The following is a 23,143-nucleotide window of genomic DNA, read 5'->3' as shown; positions in this document are numbered from 1 at the left end:
CCTACAGTACACTACACAATGTTATTTAACCTACAGACACCTACAGTACACTACACAATGTTATTTAACCTCCAGACACCTACAGTACACTACACAATGTTATTTAACCTCCAGACACCTACAGTACACTACACAATGTTATTTAACCTCCAGACACCTACAGTACACTACACAATGTTATTTAACCTCCAGACACCTACAGTACACTACACAATGTTATTTAACCTACAGTACACCTACAGTACACTACACAATGTTATTTAACCTCCAGAACACTACACAATGTTATTTAACCTCCAGAACACCTACAGTACACTACACAATGTTATTTAACCTCCAGACACCTACAGTACACTACACAATGTTATTTAACCTACAGACACCTACAGTACACTACACAATGTTATTTAACCTCCAGACACCTACAGTACACTACACAATGTTATTTAACCTACAGACACCTACAGTACACTACACAATGTTATTTAACCCCGGACACCTACAGACACTGCACAGTGTTATTTAACCTCCAGACACCTACAGTACACTGCACAATGTTATTTAACCTACAGTACACCTACAGTACACTACACAATGTTATTTAACCTACAGACACCTACAGTACACTACACAATGTTATTTAACCTACAGACACCTACAGTACACTACACAATGTTATTTAACCTCCAGACACCTACAGTACACTGCACAATGTTATGTAACCTCCGGACACCTACAGTACACTACACAATGTTATTTAACCTACAGTACACCTACAGTACACTACACAATGTTATTTAACCTCCAGACACCTACAGTACACTACACAATGTTATTTAACCTCCAGACACCTACAGTACACTACACAATGTTATTTAACCTCCAGACACCTACAGTACACTACACAATGTTATTTAACCTACAGTACACCTACAGTACACTACACAATGTTATTTAACCTCCAGACACCTACAGTACACTACACAATGTTATTTAACCTACAGAACACCTACAGTACACTACACAATGTTATTTAACCTCCAGACACCTACAGTACACTACACAATGTTATTTAACCTCCAGTACACCTACAGTACACTACACAATGTTATTTAACCTCCAGACACCTACAGTACACTACACAATGTTATTTAACCTACAGAACACCTACAGTACACTACGCAATGTTATTTAACCTCCAGACACCTACAGTACACTACACAATGTTATTTAACCTACAGTACACCTACAGTACACTACACAATGTTATTTAACCTGCAGTACACCTACAGTACACTACACAATGTTATTTAACCTCCAGACACCTACAGTACACTACACAATGTTATTTAACCTCCAGACACCTACAGTACACTACACAATGTTATTTAACCTACAGTACACCTACAGTACACTACACAATGTTATTTAACCTACAGTACACCTACAGTACACTACACAATGTTATTTAACCTCCAGACACCTACAGTACACTACACAATGTTATTTAACCTACAGTACACCTACAGTACACTACACAATGTTATTTAACCTCCAGACACCTACAGTACACTACACAATGTTATTTAACCTACAGAACACCTACAGTACACTACACAATGTTATTTAACCTCCAGACACCTACAGTACACTACACAATGTTATTTAACCTCCAGTACACCTACAGTACACTACACAATGTTATTTAACCTACAGTACACCTACAGTACACTACACAATGTTATTTAACCTACAGTACACCTACAGTACACTACACAATGTTATTTAACCTACAGTACACCTACAGTACACTACACAATGTTATTTAACCTGCAGACACCTACAGTACACTACACAATGTTATTTAACCTCCAGACACCTACAGTACAACAGTCCAGACACCTACAGTTACACAATGTTATTTTTACACCTACAGTACACTACACAATGTTATTTAACCTCCAGACACCTACAGTACACTACACAATGTTATTTAACCTCCAGACACCTACAGTACACTACACAATGTTATTTAACCTACAGTACACCTACAGTACACTACACAATGTTATTTAACCTACAGTACACCTACAGTACACTACACAATGTTATTTAACCTACAGTACACCTACAGTACACTACACAATGTTATTTAACCTCCAGAACACCTACAGTACACTACACAATGTTATTTAACCTACAGTACACCTACAGTACACTACACAATGTTATTTAACCTCCAGACACCTACAGTACACTACACAATGTTATTTAACCTACAGAACACCTACAGTACACTACACAATGTTATTTAACCTCCAGACACCTACAGTACACTACACAATGTTATTTAACCTACAGTACACCTACAGTACACTACACAATGTTATTTAACCTGCAGTACACCTACAGTACACTACACAATGTTATTTAACCTACAGTACAATGTTATTTAACCTCCAGACACCTACAGTACACTACACAATGTTATTTAACCTGCAGACACCTACAGTACACTACACAATGTTATGTAACCTCCAGACACCTACAGTACACTACACAATGTTATTTAACCTACAGACACCTACAGTACACTACACAATGTTATTTAACCTACAGTACACCTACAGTACACTACACAATGTTATTTAACCTCCAGACACCTACAGTACACTACACAATGTTATTTAACCTACAGTACACCTACAGTACACTACACAATGTTATTTAACCTACAGTACAACAGTACACTACACAATGTTATTTAACCTACAGTACACCTACAGTACACTACACAATGTTATTTAACCTCCAGAACACCTACAGTACTACACAATGTTATTTAACCTCCAGACACCTACAGTACACTACACAATGTTATTTAACCTGCAGACACCTACAGTACACTACACAATGTTATTTAACCTACAGACACCTACAGTACACTACACAATGTTATTTAACCTCCAGACACCTACAGTACACTACACAATGTTATTTAACCTACAGACACCTACAGTACACTACACAATGTTATTTAACCTACAGTACACCTACAGTACACTACACAATGGTATTTAACCTGCAGACACCTACAGTACACTACACAATGTTATTTAACCTACAGTACACTACACAATGTTATTTAACCTCCAGACACCTACAGTACACTACACAATGTTATTTAACCTCCAGACACCTACAGTACACTACACAATGTTATTTAACCTACAGTACACCTACAGTACACTACACAATGTTATTTAACCTCCAGAACACTACACAATGTTATGTAACCTCCAGACACCTACAGTACACTACACAATGTTATTTAACCTACAGTACACCTACAGTACACTACACAATGTTATTTAACCTACAGTACACCTACAGTACACTACACAATGTTATTTAACCTCCAGACACCTACAGTACACTACACAATGTTATTTAACCTCCAGACACCTACAGTACACTACACAATGTTATTTAACCTACAGTACACCTACAGTACACTACACAATGTTATTTAACCTACAGTACACCTACAGTACACTACACAATGTTATTTAACCTCCAGACACCTACAGTACACTACGCAATGTTATAACCTACAGTACACTACACAATGTTATTTAACTACACACACCTACAGTACACTACACAGTTATTTAACCTACAGTACACTACACAATGTTATTTAACCTACAGTACACCTACAGTACACTACACAATGTTATTTAACCTACAGTACACCTACAGTACACTACACAATGTTATGTAACCTCCAGACACCTACAGTACACTACACAATGTTATTTAACCTACAGTACACCTACAGTACACTACACAATGTTATTTAACCTACAATACACCTACAGTACACTACACAATGTTATTTAACCTACAGTACACCTACAGTACACTACACAATGTTATTTAACCTCCAGACACCTACAGTACACTACACAATGTTATTTAACCTACAGTACACCTATTTAACCTCCAGACACCTACAGTACACTACACAAGTACACTACACAATGTTATTTAACCTCCAGACACCTACAGTACACTACACAATGTTATTTAACCTCCAGACACCTACAGTACACTACACAATGTTATTTAACCTACAGACACCTACAGTACACTACACAATGTTATGTAACCTACAGTACACTACACAATGTTATTTAACCTCCAGAACATCTACAGTACACTACACAATGTTATGTAACCTCCAGAACACCTACAGTACACTACACAATGTTATTTAACCTCCAGAACACCTACAGTACACTACACAATGTTATGTAACCTCCAGACACCTACAGTACACTACACAATGTTATTTAACCTCCAGACACCTACAGTACACTACGCAATGTTATTTACCTCCAGTAACCTACAGTACACTACACAATGTTATTTAACCTCCAGTACACCTACAGTACACTACACAATGTTATTTAACCTCCAGACACCTACAGTACACTACACAATGTTATGTAACCTCCAGAACACCTACAGTACACTACACAATGTTATTTAACCTCCAGACACCTACAGTACACTACACAATGTTATTTAACCTACAGTACACCTACAGTACACTACACAATGTTATTTAACCTCCAGACACCTACAGTACACTACACAATGTTATTTAACCTCCAGACACCTACAGTACACTACACAATGTTATTTAACCTACAGACACCTACAGTACACTACACAATGTTATTTAACCTACAGTACACCTACAGTACACTACACAATGTTATTTAACCTACAGTACACCTACAGTACACTACACAATGTTATTTAACCTCCAGACACCTACAGTACACTACACAATGTTATTTAACCTACAGTACACCTACAGTACACTACACAATGTTATTTAACCTGCAGTACACCTACAGTACACTACACAATGTTATTTAACCTACAGTACACCTACAGTACACTACACAATGTTATTTAACCTACAGTACACCTACAGTACACTACACAATGTTATTTAACCTCCAGACACCTACAGTACACTACACAATGTTATTTAACCTACAGTACACCTACAGTACACTACACAATGTTATTTAACCTGCAGTACACCTACAGTACACTACACAATGTTATTTAACCTCCAGTACACCTACAGTACACTACACAATGTTATTTAACCTCCAGACACCTACAGTACACTACACACCTACAGTACACTACACAATGTTATTTAACCTCCAGACACCTACAGTACACTACACAATGTTATTTAACCTACAGTACACTACCAATGTTATTTACAGACACCTACAGTACACAATGTTATTTAACCTCCAGACACCTACAGTACACTACACAATGTTATTTAACCTACAGTACACCTACACTACACAATGTTATTTAACCTACAGTACACCTACAGTACACTACACAATGTTATTTAACCTACAGACACCTACAGTACACTACACAATGTTATTTAACCTCCAGAACACCTACAGTACACTACACAATGTTATGTAACCTCCAGAACACCTACAGTACACTACACAATGTTATTTAACCTACAGACACCTACAGTACACTACACAATGTTATTTAACCTCCAGACACCTACAGTACACTACACAATGTTATTTAACCTACAGTTATTTAACCTCCAGACACCTACAGTACACTACACAATGTTATTTAACCTCCAGACACCTACAGTACACTACACAATGTTATTTAACCTACAGTACACCTACAGTACACTACACAATGTTATTTAACCTACAGTACACCTACAGTACACTACACAATGTTATTTAACCTCCAGACACCTACAGTACACTACACAATGTTATTTAACCTCCAGACACCTACAGTACACTACACAATGTTATTTAACCTACAGTACACCTACAGTACACTACACAATGTTATTTAACCTGCAGTACACCTACAGTACACTACACAATGTTATTTAACCTACAGACACCAATGTTATTTACACACCTACACAATGTTATTTAACCTCCAGAACACCTACAGTACACTACACAATGTTATTTAACCTCCAGAACACCTACAGTACACTACACAATGTTATTTACACCTACAGTACAACACAATGTTATTTAACCTACAGACACCTACAGTACACTACACAATGTTATTTAACCTCCAGACACCTACAGTACACTACACAATGTTATTTAACCTACAGTACACCTACAGTACACTACACAATGTTATTTAACCTGCAGTACACCTACAGTACACTACACAATGTTATTTAACCTACAGTACACCTACAGTACACTACACAATGTTATTTAACCTGCAGTACACCTACAGTACACTACACAATGTTATTTAACCTGCAGTACACCTACAGTACACTACACAATGTTATTTAACCTACAGTACACCTACAGTACACTACACAATGTTATTTAACCTCCAGACACCTACAGTACACTACACAATGTTATTTAACCTGCAGTACACCTACACAGTACACTACACAATGTTATTTAACCTACAGTACACCTACAGTACACAATGTTATTTAACCTACAGTACACCTACAGTACACTACACAATGTTATTTAACCTACAGTACACTACACAATGTTATGCAGACACCTACACACTACACACACTACACAATGTTATTTAACCTCCAGTACACTACACAATGTTATTTAACCTGCAGTACACTACACAATGTTATTTAACCTGCAGACACCTACAGTACACTACACAATGTTATTTAACCTGCAGTACACTACACAATGTTATTTAACCTACAGTACACTACACAATGTTATGTAACCTCCAGACACCTACAGTACACTACACAATGTTATTTAACCTCCAGACACCTACAGTACACTACACAATGCTATTTAACCTACAGTACACCTACAGTACACTACACAATGTTATGTAACCTACAGTACACTACACAATGTTATTTAACCTCCAGAACATCTACAGTACACTACACAATGTTATGTAACCTACAGTACACTACACAATGTTATTTAACCTCCAGACACCTACAGTACACTACACAATGTTATTTAACCTCCAGACACCTACAGTACACTACACAATGTTATGTAACCTACAGTACACTACACAATGTTATGTAACCTCCAGAACACCTAAAGGGATATATTCTCAGGTACACCACACAACAACATGGCTGGTCCTTGATGGGATAGCGTTCATTACACAGTCACCACGCTTAATGTTAACATGATAATCTCTGAAATTCTACCATTGGCCACCTGCTTCATATCTGATTCACACAGTTAAACCTCTACTAGCCTGTCTAGGATGTGCTTTAATTGAAAGAAAACAGGGATTTAATCCTTACTTTTGGAAAACTCTTAGAAATGTCTAATTGGTCTCAGGGCATTCCCCTGTAAATGTTCCCATAGACAGTCCTTACACCTAGCACATCCGTTCGGTTTCCTTAGTGTAAACTCAGGCGTCTGGCCCTCGCACGTTATTCAGCTTTTTAAATATAGGAGATGTAAAAAAATTCAAAAGGCAATCTAATTTGCAGGTGCATGGTAACAGTTGAACAAGATGAAGGAAAAAGGAAACCGCACATTGCTCTTGATAGTATCACTGATATTTAATAAGCTTATGTATCTGCCTCACGGCCTTCGTCAGAGCTTTGGGGATTAAAAAAAAATGTGCATCCTTATGTAGACCTGCCCCCACCCACATCCGTTCCACACATCGAAGGGGGTTAGACCTGCCCCCACCCACATCCGTTCCACACATCGAAGGGGGTTGGAGGCAAAGGACAAACAAATGAGTGCTGCCAAATATAACTATGCATTTCATAAATATTACAAAAGTGTATAAATAAGACGTATTAAACACGTCTATAAAACCACAATGAAGACATATAGTAAGTTTTCATTAGTCACTGGGTACATCGTACGATAAACGTCAGAATAATCTACAAGAGACACATATTTCATGTTCAAATCCACAACATAACATACATAGGCATTTCATCATTAAGTCCTTTAGGAAATAATGTCTGGAGGGTGAAAATCCCAAAACATTCTCTTTTACTCAGAGTATTATTAATATCTCCTCCCCTGTCTGATATCTTAACTTTCTCTATGCCACAACATCTAAAAAGGTAGAAATGTCATAATTCGGGTCATTGAAATGTACGGCGACTGGATAAACACTGTCGTTTCTCCTGTTTGAACGTTTATGTTAACTAATTCTCTGTTTGAGAGAACGTTTTCCCGACATTACAGAGCCCACATGGACATTTAATCATGTAGATAACATGGGTGGTGGAACATTTAATAATGTCATTTATTTGGAAGCGTTTTCCTGTGTGGCAGAAATATTCACACTTCATATAGGAGATGTGAATTTACATGAGTTAATTTGATGTTTTTTTATATACCTATGGTTTAGCATAACTGTGATCTCGCATAGATTAACCGTTCGGCATAGACATAGACAAGGTCTCTGGATAGTAGCGTCATTGCAGTGAGGATTGTCTGCCAGAATAGAGCTGAGAGATTTATTATGTCTCATAGTCAGTCGTCCTATCCTCCCCCTACTTGTATCTCTTCTGTGGCTACTCTTGTTGTGTTCTGGTGTGTCCTTGAATGGATTCCTGGTGCTGAATTGGAAAATGCAGCCAGTTAGTGAGTGAAGGGGATAGATGGGACAATGGTGTCAGTTATTCTGACGCTGTGTATCTTTCAATGTGACATAAATATTGTGTGTGTGTGTGTGTGTGTGTGTGTGTGTGTGTGTGTGTGTGTGTGTGTGTGTGTGTGTGTGTGTGTGTGTGTGTGTGTGTGTGTGTGTGTGTGTGTGTGTGTGTGTGTGTGTGTGTGTGTGTGTACTACAGTATTTGTGGGTGTATGCTGAAATATCCATCTGTTCACAGCATAGTATGTTTCTCTGTACAGTGAGGACAACCTTCAAGAGGACCTGTTTGACCAGATCCTGGTGGGACGACTGGACTTCCCTTCTCCTTACTGGGACAACGTCACGGACTCAGCCAAGGTAAACCACCACACACAGACACACCACCCCTGTCGCGTCAGCCCCCATTACATTTGGGTGGCAGCAACGAGGGGGTCGGAGGGTCCCGTTGAGATCTCCCGGAATGAAGGAGAGGGGAGCGGGAGTGAAGAAAGAGAGGGGGATGGTTTGGAAAGAGAGAAAGAGGGGATGCTGCACACACACACCATCTCTTCTTCGGTTCTCACATCTTTCATTACTCCTCTTTTCTGTTCCCTCTCTCTCTCTCTCTTTCTCTCACTCTCTCTGCTTCTCAATTCAATAAAATGTTCAATTTCAATTTAAGGGCTTTATTGTCATGGAAAACATATGTTTACATTGCCAAAGCAAGTGAAATGGATAAACAAAAGTGAAATAAACATGACGCTTCCAAAAGTTCCAAAAGAATAAATACATTTCAAATGTAATATAATGTATAGTGTACATATACAGTGTTGTAATGATGTGCAAATAGTTAAAGTACGAAAGGGAAAATAAATAAACATACATATGGGTTGTATTTATAATGGTGTTTGTTCTTCACTGGTTGACCTTTTCTTGTGCAAACAGGTCACAAACCTTGCTGCTGTGATGCACACTGTGGTATTTCACCCAGTGGAAATGAGTTTATCAAAATTAGATTTTTTTTCAAATTCTTTGTGGGTCTGTGTAATCTGAAGGAAATATGTGTCTCTAATATGGTCATACATTTGGCAGGAGGTTAGGAAGTGCAGCTCAGTTTCCACCTTATGGGCAGTGAGCACATAGCCTGTCTTCTCTTGAGAGCCAGGTCTGCCTAAGGCTATGCTCACTGAGTCTGTACATAGCCAAAGATTTCCTTCATTTTGGGTCAGTCACAGTGGTCAGGTATTCTGCCACTGTGTACTCTGTTTTGGGACAAGTAATTATCTTTTTGTTTTCTCGTGATTTGCTTGGGTCTAATAGCTTGCTTAGGGGTTTCTTCTCCAGATGTATTTCTCTGTCGGGGATGGCTTTGTTATGAAAGGTTTGGGGATTGGTTCCTTTTAGGTGGTTGTAGAATTTAAATGTCTCTCTCTGCCTCTCTCTTTCTGCCGCTCGCTCCCTCTCTCAATGACTAGTGTGTGGTAAAAGGCATTGCGCTCCCTGCTCTCACTCCCTAAATGACCACCATGTGTTACAGTGACAGCAGCTATTTCAAAGCAAGGCTGAAATACTAATTAAATCCTCTGCTGCAGTGGCACCTCGACTTAACAAAGAAAAGCCTACGTCTAGAGATCTCAACAGCCTGCTGCAGTCACGGTCTATTCATTAGTTACCGGAAGAGTAGAACATGGACTGACATGGACTATCTGAACTTGTCCAATAAGACCAATAAGACATGCTCATTTTCGTTTTCTGTTGCAAAATATTTTGGTACGTTTTGTTGATGAACCCGACCCTGGTTGGAGGCACAGTGAATGTGGCCAAACAGTGCTAGAGCATTGTTTGTAATGTCCTCCTGTGACACTTGTACATTGTGCTCACTGTGTGACATGACATGTCAAGGTAAAGTTGCGACGACATGACTTGAGAGAGACTGGACCCTGAAGAAGTCACCGCTGATGCATGGCCTGATGTGTTTTCTAGGAGCTGATTGGGCAGATGCTGCAGGTGAACGTGGAGGCTCGCTACACAGCACAGGACATCCTCTCTCATCCCTGGGTCACGGTATAACTTGTGTGTGTGTGTGTGTGTGTGTGTGTGTGTGTGTGTGTGTGTGTGTGTGTGTGTGTGTGTGTGTGTGTGTGTGTGTGTGTGTGTGTGTGTGTGTGTGTGTGTGTGTGTGTGTGTGTGTGTGTGTGTGTGTGTGTGTGTGTGTGTGTGTGTGTGTGTGTGTGTGTGTGTGTGTGTGTGTGTGTGTGTGTGTGTGTTCAGGACCATAAAGGAGAATGTGTGTGTGTCTCTACAGGATGACAACATGGAGAACAACATGAAGATGGAGGTGTCAGGTAAACTGAGAACACACTTCAACACAGCACCAAAGCCCAGCACAACTACAGCAGGAGTGTCAGTCATCATGGTGAGGAACAAGACAACAACATTCACTATCACAACCCATTACTTGTTTTCTGGTCCCATACACACATTGTTTTACTCCGTTTACACAACAGCACTCAGTCACGACCCTCTACTCTCTACCAACTATCTACCAACTACTCTCTATTTTCTGGTCACGTTTCCAATACACACATTGTGTATCTCCATATACTTTCCCTCATCTGAACTCTCTGTATTCCACCATCTGTCGTACATTGACACCCCAGAGTCCTCGTCTGTAGATTCTTGATATTTGCAGAAATGTTCAACCATGGCCTGATTTACTTGCCATCAGTCGTTTTCTGAAGGAACCAAAAACAAAGCTATAAGAAGCTTCCTGATTTTATTTGATTGGCATCCGCTTATATTTCACGATTGATTGGAAACCAACATGAGCTGTAACAAATGTTAGTCAATTCAGCACTACACCTACTCACTTTCAAACAAACAATAACCATTTTCACATCTAGTATTAATCAGTTGGTTACATAAGAGTTTGATCTAAAAGAACATGAGAGATTATCTGACAGGAAAGCTAAGAAATGGACAACTTCTGTTCATGTAATCATATCACTGAGGGTTTTAAGAGAGCAACATTTATTCAAAAAGCTTTCCCCTGGGATTACACATGGATAAATCCATCCATTCATCATCTTCTCTCTGAAACACGTTTTCATCTGTGTGGTGCAAATGTCGTGTTTTAGTGTTGACGCAGTGTTCTCAGTGACTCCAGAGTACATTGGTCTGAAGAGATACATCCTTAGTCATATCCTACCATCCTCTTTTTCCTACACGCCTATGCACCTCCTGGCACAGTTATGTAACTTCCTGTTGTGGGTGGTGAACTTCCTCTCGATCTGCCTCACACTTCTGGTCACATCACCTCCCCTCTCTGGTCCACTTTGGGGTCTATTGAGCTGGAGCTGGCCTGCGAATACACGACCAATATAGCATAGGTCTGTCAATGGATGCATCTCAATTAGATCCCCCTCCTCATCTCCTTCCCTGGTCCTGAAGGAGACAATGAGAGGAAGCCTCTCTAGACTATTGAGATGCACACATGCTGTCTGCTTCCACCTGGGTCCAGTATACCCACTGCAGCAGTTGAAGGGGATTAACATGGGCTAAGGGGTGCGTAAGGGTTCATTTGGGACTGCCCCTGACTCGGGGTTAAACCTCATTTTGTTGTAAATCTCCCTTGACAGTTTGAGGTGTAAAGGAGATCCCCGCGCCCCTCCTGCTCATCCCACTCCCTCCTCCCAACTCATCCCAGGACCACATGGGAAGCTTTGGAGCTGAGTGCAGGGTACCGATCTCCCCCGTCCTCCACTCTCTCCCCCTCTGCCAGCTCCAATAATGCCTCTCTATAACAGAATGATCTGGGCAGAATAACTCAGTAAATCTCTGCAGTGGCCTTGAATCAGTTTGCATGGCTGCTCTGCCCCCTCGTGTAATTTGCCTAAGCTCCCCTCTCCTCCTCCAATGGGGCTTCTTTTATTTTCTCTCTCTCTCACACTCATCCTCCACTTTTATCTCACTCATAACCATCTTCATCAATCAACTCGTCTCTGTGTGGACTGACTTTGTTGACAGTGATGTCACTGCTGTGTTGAGAGTTGTTGTCTGAGTTAGATTTGTACATGTTATTGTAGTCTGTGTTGTTTTTGGCTGGCTGGGTGGTTATTTGGCATGCTAACTAACTAGGCCTAAGAGGAGCCCTCCATTGCTTCTGCTGAACTAATTTTTAATTTGCCCCCGTCTCTGTCACTCATCTAAAGTAGTGCTCATATAGTTAATGCCCCTACAATAACCTGGGGACATTAAATGTCTATGGCAATTTTACAATATATTAGATGGCTATGTAAAGCCATGATCCTACTCCTACCTACATGCATTGGCCATGTCTTAAGGCAGGTTGACATTTATTGTCATTAAACTTGCCCTGGAGGCAGAACTGAGCAATTTCTGCTAGATGGGTCAGCTGCAAAACAAAAATGAGCTTTTTGGTCTTAATTTAAGGATAGGGTTAGGAATTAAGGTTAGCAGTGTGGTTAAGGTTAGGTTTAAAATGAGATTATATTACTTTGTGGTTGTGCCAGCTAGTGGCCACCCAGCAGAGCTGCCCCCAGAACAAGATTCATGACAAAACATTTCAACCTGCTATCCCAGCCCTTTGGATACATTACAGTTTATCTCCTGATAATTTTTCAGTTGAGCTCTACCACCACCTTGTGGTCAAACATTTAAACTGCACTACTGTACTGGATGAGAGAGACAGATGAAAATTGCTAATATTGCCTTGGATTTAACATTGAACAGTATTCCCCAGAAGTTAAGATTTCTAAAATCATGTCATTGAGCTTACTAGCATCCTGAGAGACGATTGTCATAGCAGACTTTAGGCTAATCAATTCCAAGCCTGGAGAGCCACACAACGGTTTGAATCAACGTTGATTCCACGTCATATCAATGAAATTCTATTGAACCAACGTGTAATAGACGTTGAATTGACGTCTGTGCCCAGTGGGACCCCACTGCTTCTTTTTATTTAGACCTTGGAAACCAGGTGAGTAGTGGACTCTGGCTAACCAATGGCATGAACTGATCACTTAGCTACCAGGGACAGAGGAAAACCAGCAGTGCTGCGGTACACCAGAGCAGGAATCAAACAGGCCTGCTTTCTGTGTCTCCTCTAATGTTGTTGAGCTGTGAGTAAGACTAGTCTCTGTCCCCTCTGCTTCCTCCCCGCCCCCTCCACCCCTCCACAACACGCCCACATTGCCACCCTCTGAATTAGCTCCAAGGCAATGGTATGTACTAACACTGAAGGCTACGCTTCTTTACTGCTTCTTCACTGACGCCATGAAGACTCACTCAGTTAAGGGAACATGGGAAATCTTGATGCCTTCTGATTGTTACGTAGTTATTATTGTTATTATTATAGCAATCCAAATGATCTGTAATTCCAGATGTGATCTTCAGTGTCTAGTTGGTTTGGGTTGTGATGAGGCAAAATCTCTCCAGCACAATTTCTCATTTTCCCTTACACTGCATGTTGAGCATTGATGATATGATTTGCTGTCTTGTTGGGTCAGTCTACTGTGAAGGGTCTGTCTACTACTGTGAAGGGTCTGTCTACTACTGTGAAGGGTCTGTCACTGTAAAATCATCCCATCTATGGATGTTTCTGTCCATATATATATATATATATTTTTTTTTGTTTGATCTACTGTGTTTAATATTATATAGAAATGTTACTCCATGGACCTTACTGTCAGAGATCAGTGAGGTTGAACGTCATCTTGGGGCAGTTCTCTCTTCCCATTATATATATTGACCCACTGTTCTTTATTTCTGTCTCTCTCTACCTGTTTGGTTCTGTTGTATTGTACCGAAGGTGAGTGTCGTTCTGACTTTCTTTCCCTCAACCCTGACCCCTCACCCCTGACCTCTACCAGAACACAGCTCTAGATAAGAAGATGATCCAGCTGACTCGTCGCAGCCAGAGGCCCACAGCACCACCTCCGCCTGGGAAGAAAGTAGTCCCTCCTGCAGCCATGCCAGTCAAGCAAGCCTCACCCAACACCAAACACCAACACCCAATACCAGTCTCAACCAACACCAAGCTGGCATCACCCACCAAGCCTGCCCTCCCAGAGGAGGAACCCAAGAGTCCTCAGACTGATGTGCCTGTCCCTGTATCCCCTCCCATCTCTCCTTCAACACCTACCAGACCCGTTACCTCTCCCTCTGTCCCTGTCTCTCCTTCCTCTCCTACCAAGCCTAACGTCTCTATCTATCCTACCTCCCCTACCAGGCCCAACAACTCTCCCTCTCCTTCCTCTCCTACTAAACCTGTTATCTCTCCCTCTCCTTCCTCACCTACCAAACATGATATCTCTCCCCCTTCAACTACCAAACCTGTTATCGCGCCCTCTCCTTCCTCTCCCTCTTCACCTACCAAACCTGTTATCTCTCCGTCTTCACCTACCAAACCTGTTATCTCTCCCTCTTCACCTACCAAACCTGTTATCTCTCCCTCTTCACCTAACAAACCTGTTATCTCTCACTCTTCACCTACCAAACCTGTTATCACTCCCTCTCCTTCCTCTCCCTCTTCACCTACCAAACCTGTTATCTCTCCCTCTTCACCTACCAAAACTGTTATCTCTCCCTCTCCTTCCTCTCCCTCTTCACCTACCAAACTCCAAATGTCCCCTTCTCTTTCCTCTCCAACCAAGCTCCATGTCTGTGCCTTCCCTGGGGCCTCTCATATGCCAGTTACTTGCCCCTCTGCCTCATCACCTTCCAAACGCAAAGCCTCCCCCTCTCCTCCTGCCCCTCTCTCTCCCTCCTCTCCTCCCTCTCTTTTTACCTGCCCCTCTCCCTCTGCCCCTCTGTCTCCCTCTGCCTTTCCCAGCTCTCCCTCACCCCTGACCTGCTCCTCTCCCACCCCTCCATCACCCCTGGTGGGCCTTGACGTTGAAGCTGCTGCTACTGCCAGAGAGCTGTGAGAAAGAATGATGGATGAGAAGACTGGCTGCTGGACCATGGTCTAATTTGTACCTTTCCAGCCCCCTTACCTCCACGCGCCGTATCCCCAGACCTATGATTTGCATGTAGGGGGCTAGATACAGATAGAACCTCCATCCCCAGTAACAGTATAACAGCTGATGTCCACTGCTGTATCGTTCCTAGGCTCCCAAGCAGCAAATGGCAAAAAAAACAAGCAAAATGGCTCCTACAACCTACAGTACAATCTCTGTAGAGAACCCATCATATCCACGCTCCAAGAGGGAAGTTGAGGTGTTTTGTACATTTTGGTTGATTTTGTATATACAGTATGTGTGTATTTATATATGAGCGATATGGAGAAAACAGAGAGAGGCCTGCCTAGTTAGGGTCTGTGTGGTTTCAGTCAGGGTTTTCTGGAATGACTTCTGATCAAGTTTTATTTATTGTCTGTGGTTGGTTGGTAGACACACACATGTTGATTATGGGTAGAAGTGTATTATTTGGCGTGCTTGTTGTCTGTTGTAAGATAAACTGCTACTGTAGATGTGTATATAGTATTGTATGACAGACACGAGGCACAAGAATGAAAGTTGAAGGTTTGAGTTTGTTTTCTTCTCTTGCCTGTTTATCATTGGTTCGCTATGGAGCCTGTAGTGTTTAACTGCTGAACACCAAAAGAGAGACGCAACAGAGTAGAATATGAACGTGTCAATGAGGAGAGGTGTGCCTGTGAAAATAGCTGCCAGATCAGGGGTGTGTTCAGGGCGGCAGGTAGCCTAGCGTTTTGAGAGTTTTTGGCCAGTAACAGAAAGGTCACTGGTTCAAATCTCAGAGCCAACTAGGTGACAAATCTGTCGATGTGTTCTTGAGCAAGTCACTTAACCCTAATTGCTCCTGTAAGTCGCTCTGGATAAGAGCATCTGCTAAATGACTACAATGTAAAATGTTCATCAGGCACAAAACGGAAGAAAACAGACAAACAGGAAGGGTCTTCCTGGACATGTCCTGTAAGAAACATTTGCCCTCCGTTGTGAAACGTTTTTCATTGTGTGCCCTAATGAACCTGACCCAGTAGTTAGATTCCTTTTCTGAAACCAGCTGACAGGAAACACTGGGAGCTCTATCCCCTCATATACTCATTTATCAGTCCAGATTTACCGGATAATAACGTGAGGCTGTTCCACTTTGCTGTTGTCTTTGTCTGGAATGGTAATGCACTTGTTTTAAAGTCCATGTTTAAGTCTCAAATCGCACCCTATTCCCTATATAGTGCACTACTTTTGAGCAGGGCCCATAGGGGTTGGGGAATAGGGTACCATTTGGGATGCAGCCTGTATCTCTTTACCTAGCCTACTGCATGCAGTTGGTTAGAGTTTAACCCTTCGGATATTGATAATGGCTCCGATGCACAGCACTACTACTCCAAGGGGCTTTAATTGCATGCCATGTTCCTCCCTCTGCCTCCCCACTCTCTCACACACACACATCAAGCTGGTACCATTGTACGTATAGTAGCTGTTCTGTTGTGTAATGTTTAGTCAAACTACACTGTCATCATCATAATGCTTTTTTTATTGCAGTTTTAGTCTGGATACTTGTATGAAAATTACATTTCAAACAGGAAAAACACTCCTGTCAGCCTTGGCCAACAGTTTTAGTTTGTGCATTTTGCCACTGTGACTCCCTTTATTATGTATTAGCAGCACATCGGAGAACTTCAAACGCAATAAAGTATTCAAATCAGTGTTTTAAAAAAGTTATTTCTTTGACATTGTTTTTGATTGTGTGAAAACACCTATGTTGATAAAGGTAGAAATCAGATATTATAAGCCACTCACAATGAAGTAAAGTGACCATCACCGCCCTCCTGTGGACAATATCTGAAGCAACAACATGGCCTAAGTCCAACCATTAGCCAATGAAAACAACTATTTGATGACGTGTTTTGCTCCAGACCTATCCGGGTGAATCAGATCTACTGAGCCAATCACCAGGATAGAAACAGTTACCAGATCTAGCTCTAACATTGAGCCTATGGGGAACCAAGCTAGGGACCAACAGACTCCCATAACCCCCTGCTCCGCAAGTCACAGTGATGGCAGCACCTGCACTGTGTTGGGGGGTTTGCCACATGGAGAGCAGCAAGCAGGTCCTGGTGAAGACTCCAACCGTTATCTCTTAAAGGGAAGTTTGCACAATATATTGATGATATTCCATCTAAACAGTCTTTATATACTTCTAGTTTTGCAATTTGAATAAACCTAAGCCAAAACCATAGAGATATAGCATTCATATTTTGTATCTTTGCAATTATAGGGTCTGTGACAGCCTCAATGGCCCTGCCCATGCTATCTCCATTTTGTAGTCAATGTTCTTTTTCGCAATTGGCTGATCCCGCCCGATGACCCGGTTGGACATGACTCCAACAGGGTCACCAGGAAGGATCAGCCAATGAAGATGGAAGTCCCACCCAGTCAATTACATTAAAATTGTGGAAGCCCTCAATGATACTACCCATGCTAATATGGCCTTTATCATTACCTATGGGTTAAACCTACCTACCTAGGCCTTGACTGCGGCCAGGAAGAAGCTTCTGTGAACGATGTGGTTAGTGCAACTCCACTCCTGGCTACATTCCAGTCAAACTTCAGAAAAAGCGAGTTCAAATAACAGTTCAATTGAAGACAAGACGTCTCAAGTTAAAAAATTCAATTTTATTTGTCAGAACTCATCACGCGTCAAAAACACTCATTCCAAATTGATTCCCAAAATATTGAGCGATACATAGAAAATACAGTAGTAGCCATTTCATTGTAATGGTAACCACACCAAGCGTAGATCAAACCAACACGGAATGTTTCTCCCTATGAGCAACCGTTGTATTGGAGGAACCACATCGGGTGTTCCAACCCTGCACCAAAACACCTGATTCAATTCAGTTTTGACCTGAAGGCCCATAATTAGGTAGAATCGGGTATTTTAAAGCTGGGCTTGAACCAAAAAGTGCACACCCTTTGGCTGTCCAGGACCGGGGCTGTCTGTGGTCTGGTTTAACCAGTGAATATTCACCGTGACACACAGACAGACTGACAAGTCCCTCATTTCGCTGCACCTCTCTTTGCCAAGATGAGATACTTTGATCCTAGCATGGTTTGGGCACTGTGTCGATCGCTAATATGATACAGTATATGCTTAAGTACTGCAAATGCCTCAGTAGAGGAGGAAAAGCTAAGTTATACAAAGAAGCACATCATTGCTACGTCGGCCATTTGGAATGGATTCCTTTCCTCGTCCCGTCTTCATGTAAAGTTCTGATAGGTGATGAGGAAAGTACGCCATTTTACAAAATTAGGACGTAGCCCATGACATTTGTTTCTACTGACAGACATATTATTCATCAGTATGGTTACAGTACATACATAAAGCTAATGATCGTCATGACAACACTCGGATACAAACTAATCACACCGGCAGTCATCTTGTTACTATGATGACTGTCTGATACACATATGACAACTGGTGACAAGTCTTTGTGCAGTGTGCGCCACGATCAGGACAGCAGAGGAATAACTCATGCACAGGAAGGCAAGATCTGTCCATTTACACAGAGGTGTGGTACAAACATTTAAATAGAATATATTCCCTCTCAAGTCATGAACACATAAAGGACTTCCTGCTCGATCGCCACACAAACTTATATTTTATTTCCCTGTATTTCCACACAGTAGCAAAAAGAGCATGAAAAAAAGGATATTAATGACCGAAAAAATGATTATATCTCCACGTTTCACACCTATTGAAAATAATCACTCACCCCTAAGTACACACATATATGGATTCTTAAGACAATAGATGCAAATATACTTTTCTACCAACTTCCACTTTGAACCCTTATTTTCCTCTGCTTGAGATGAAAATAGACTCTTAACAAGCTAAAAATAGATTTGAAAACCATAGGTATATAACCCCACCCTAAGATATATGAAATTTTCGATATGCCTACAAAATATAGCAATGCCCTTTTTAAAAAAATAGTTTGCTTCTTTCGACAGAATGACAGTTTTTCTTCTCTTAAGATACATTCAGGATATCAATATGTATTGAGTAGTGCCTTAGTACATCGAACGACAGGATTGCAGTAGGTAGGTCCCACGTTAACCAGATTCTCAGGGATTGTTGTTACGTGGTCCTGCCTCAGTATCTGGTCTGGTACTCGTGGTGCCACCTGTTGAAGTCGTTGTAGAACAGGACTATACTACCAGACGCCATGCCGGTTATGATGCACCTAGGAGAGGACGTGTTGAGTTAAGGCTCATACATGTAGACAGAACATGATGTACTTTTACTAAGGCCGTAAAGTAGGTCTGCCATTATACTGTGAATAACACCAAGGTCTTCATCTGGGTATTCTAGATTGGGAAGGTTTTTTTATTTCCCATATGATGATAGTTACTACAAGCCCACACATCTGAAGATGGTATTAATCATTAGTCCGTATTTTCATTATTTCTTCCTATGTGCTAAAACTTCATACCACACAACACCTATGTGAGTGAAGATTACAGCGTCAGAGTCCAGGTGTGTATGTTACCTTTGGTCGTTGGACATGGCCATGGAGCGGATGCCTGCGTCACAGCCAGGGTAGGTGAACATCTGTTTGAGGTTGTGAACCTGCCAGACAGACAGAACTCCCCCGTCTCCCCCCGTCAGCAGGTACTGTCCGTCCCGACTCAGCAGCATGGCCTGACGGGAGAGGAGAAACAGCACCACTTTGACTGACAGGAGACGTTATGTACAAGACAATAGGGAACATTCCTGTATTACTGTTCTATTGCATTGCCAACGAGGCTGTCAGCGCCCTCCTGTGGACAACGTCATGACCTGCAACCTATTGCACCTACCACTGGAGGGCGCTAATACATGCAGAGATTTGGATGGGATGTGTAACTCCCTCACACCACACCAGAGCTGACCACTATCATAAAGCATAATGAACATGGGCTTATTGGCCAGTGAGGAATCCTGTCGCCATATTGACATCTGCTATTTGTCCAATAGAGCGAGGTGTCTACAACAACTCCTTAATAACAATCAACCAAAGCTTTATCAGTATAGGCTTTGTGGTGTGGTCCGATTTAATGACCGAGCCTAGGACACCAGTAATTTCACCACCTACCTCACGGTGCGCTATTTCAATCACAGTCTCTGTGAGAACTTCCTGCACCAAGCGAGAGGGACACAGTGTCAACCAGATATTTCACTAAATTCATGTGGCGAGCAGCACAGCACAGAACAGCAGTCCATCCACCTGAACTGCTACAAGGCACGGCTCCCCACAGGCACAGTGGAGAGAGATTTATTCTGCTCATCTGGTTTTCCTGTGCACTTATGGGCTGTGTTACACTTAATGAGTTCCCAAGGGAAACGGGGATACACAACGGCCCTACACTAAACTTCTGTGTTGGGGTATATTTATGCATACAGTATATAGTTGGAAATTGAAGCCAGTCGGAGGCATCAATCACGAGGTAACGAACGCTGATGAGATGACAAGGAAATGTTGTAAGTAATAACTAGTGTAAGTTAGTCTAATTAGCGGTTTCACATTAACATACTGTATGTTAGATGGGATGCAGCTATTTCAGTCACAGCTGGCTTAGAAAGATTAGAAGAGAAGTGCAATTACCGGATGGAAGATTAAACAAAAACATTCATCATCCAAGCCATATGTGGTGCAGCCGGCAGAGTATATTTCAAATGCTAAATATTTGAAATGAACAAAACTTAGTTTTGAATTTAACACAAATTGGCACATTCCTGGCAATCAGTTTAGCTTATTTCGTGATTCCAACTCAAGTCAATCAAAAGATGAGTTAGATGCTTATACCACCACTATAACTAATATAATGGATCATTAAATAATCTAAAGTTGTGTTAGATGCTTATACCACCACTATAACTAATATAATGGATCATTAAACAATCTAATGTTGTGTTAGATGCTTATACCACCACTATAACTAATATAATGGATCATTAAACAATCTAATGTTGTGTTAGATGCTTATACCACCACTATAACTAATATAATGGATCATTCAACAATCTAATGTTGTGTTAGATGCTTATACCACCACTATAACTAATATAATGGATCATTAAACAATCTAATGTTGTGTTAGATGCTTATACCACCACTATAACTAATATAATGGATCATTAAACAATCTAATGTTGTGTTAGATGCTTATACCACCACTATAACTAATATAATGGATCATTAAACAATCTAATGTTGTGTTAGATGCTTATACCACCACTATAACTAATATAATGGATCATTAAACAATCTAATGTTGTGTTAGATGCTTATACCACCACTATAACGGATCATTAAACAATCTAATGTTGTGTTAGATGCTTATACCACCACTATAACTAATATAATGGATCATTAAACAATCTAATGTTGTGTTAGATGCTTATACCACCACTATAACTAATATAATGGATCATTAAACAATCTAATGTTGTGTTAGATGCTTATACCACCACTATAACTAATATAATGGATCATTCAACAATCTAATGTTGTGTTAGATGCTTATACCACCACTATAACTAATATAATGGATCATTCAACAATCTAATGTTGTGTTAGATGCTTATACCACCACTATAACTAATATAATGGATCATTCAACAATCTAAATGTTTAACAAAGACAGTTGTTGCACATTCAAAATGGGGAAATGTCTACCATATAAGAAAAATCTCTTTAGCTAGCCTGACTGCTCCCAATGGAGTTGATCACTGGTTGCAGATATACAGTACGTACAGACAGACAGACGTACAGTACAGTCTTTGGCCTCTTCTTATGAGCCACAGGGAAGATGTCCAGTGAACTGCAGTATCAGAAGACCTGGTAGTCTGAACTAATGCACTGACCCTCTCTCTCACACACACACACACACACACACACACACACACACACACACACACACACACACACACACACACACACACACACACACACACACACACACACACACACACACACACACCTTTTTCTGATACATGACCTCAACTCATAAGCATGAACAAAGACAGTAGTTGTTCATTCTAAATGGGGGGAAATTGAAGTAGCCTTCTAGTAACTTGACAGTAGACTGTGTGAAGTGTTACTCCATCCAGCCTCTGGCACTGATGATGTACTTACTGGTGTTGATGTAGCCTTCTATGGCTATAGGCCTAGTACATCACCCACTGTGTGCTGCTGGGGGGGTTGGAGACCTGGCAGACGACTCAGCCAGACAGGTAGGAGGCTGTTCCCAGACAGAATAAATCTGCCACTGTGATTGGGAGGCCAAACAAAATGGTCACTAGAGCAAAGATGGCAGACAAGACTCAGGTATCTGAAGGATGACTTCAGAGCCAAGAAGCCAGAGAACCATTACAGAGCCACATGCTCAGTACTTGCATTAGTATAAAATACTAGAATTTCCCATTA

General features: G+C 41.0%; 2 protein-coding genes across 8 annotated transcripts in view; one reads left to right on the top strand and one right to left on the bottom strand.

The window, feature by feature from the left end:
• LOC118379014 (serine/threonine-protein kinase DCLK2-like) overlaps positions 1-17,387 on the top strand; it is a 126,155-nt gene extending 108,768 nt beyond the window's left edge. For 2 of the 7 annotated variants that reach the window (XM_052464724.1, XM_052464717.1), the window contains exons 14-17: positions 8,967-9,063; positions 10,669-10,749; positions 10,991-11,101; positions 14,577-17,387. In XM_052464724.1, the coding sequence (XP_052320684.1) occupies positions 8,967-9,063; positions 10,669-10,749; positions 10,991-11,101; positions 14,577-15,632 (1,345 nt within the window). In that variant the 3' untranslated portion in view covers positions 15,633-17,387. The other 5 variants (XM_052464719.1, XM_052464718.1, XM_052464723.1 and 2 more) reach the window with 4 other exon arrangements.
• A 940-nt stretch (positions 17,388-18,327) lies between these two features.
• Positions 18,328-23,143, bottom strand: part of LOC118395562 (lipopolysaccharide-responsive and beige-like anchor protein) — a 405,339-nt gene continuing 400,523 nt past the window's right edge. The window contains 2 exon segments of the mRNA XM_052464349.1: positions 18,328-19,918; positions 20,225-20,376. Coding sequence (XP_052320309.1) covers positions 19,828-19,918; positions 20,225-20,376 — 243 coding nt within the window. The 3' untranslated portion in view covers positions 18,328-19,827.

Source organism: Oncorhynchus keta, chromosome 16 (assembly GCF_023373465.1).
Source record: "Oncorhynchus keta strain PuntledgeMale-10-30-2019 chromosome 16, Oket_V2, whole genome shotgun sequence".
Classification (NCBI taxonomy): Eukaryota; Metazoa; Chordata; class Actinopteri; order Salmoniformes; family Salmonidae; genus Oncorhynchus; species Oncorhynchus keta.
Note: the sequence above shows the minus strand (reverse complement) of the source record. Positions and strands in the feature narration are given on the sequence as shown.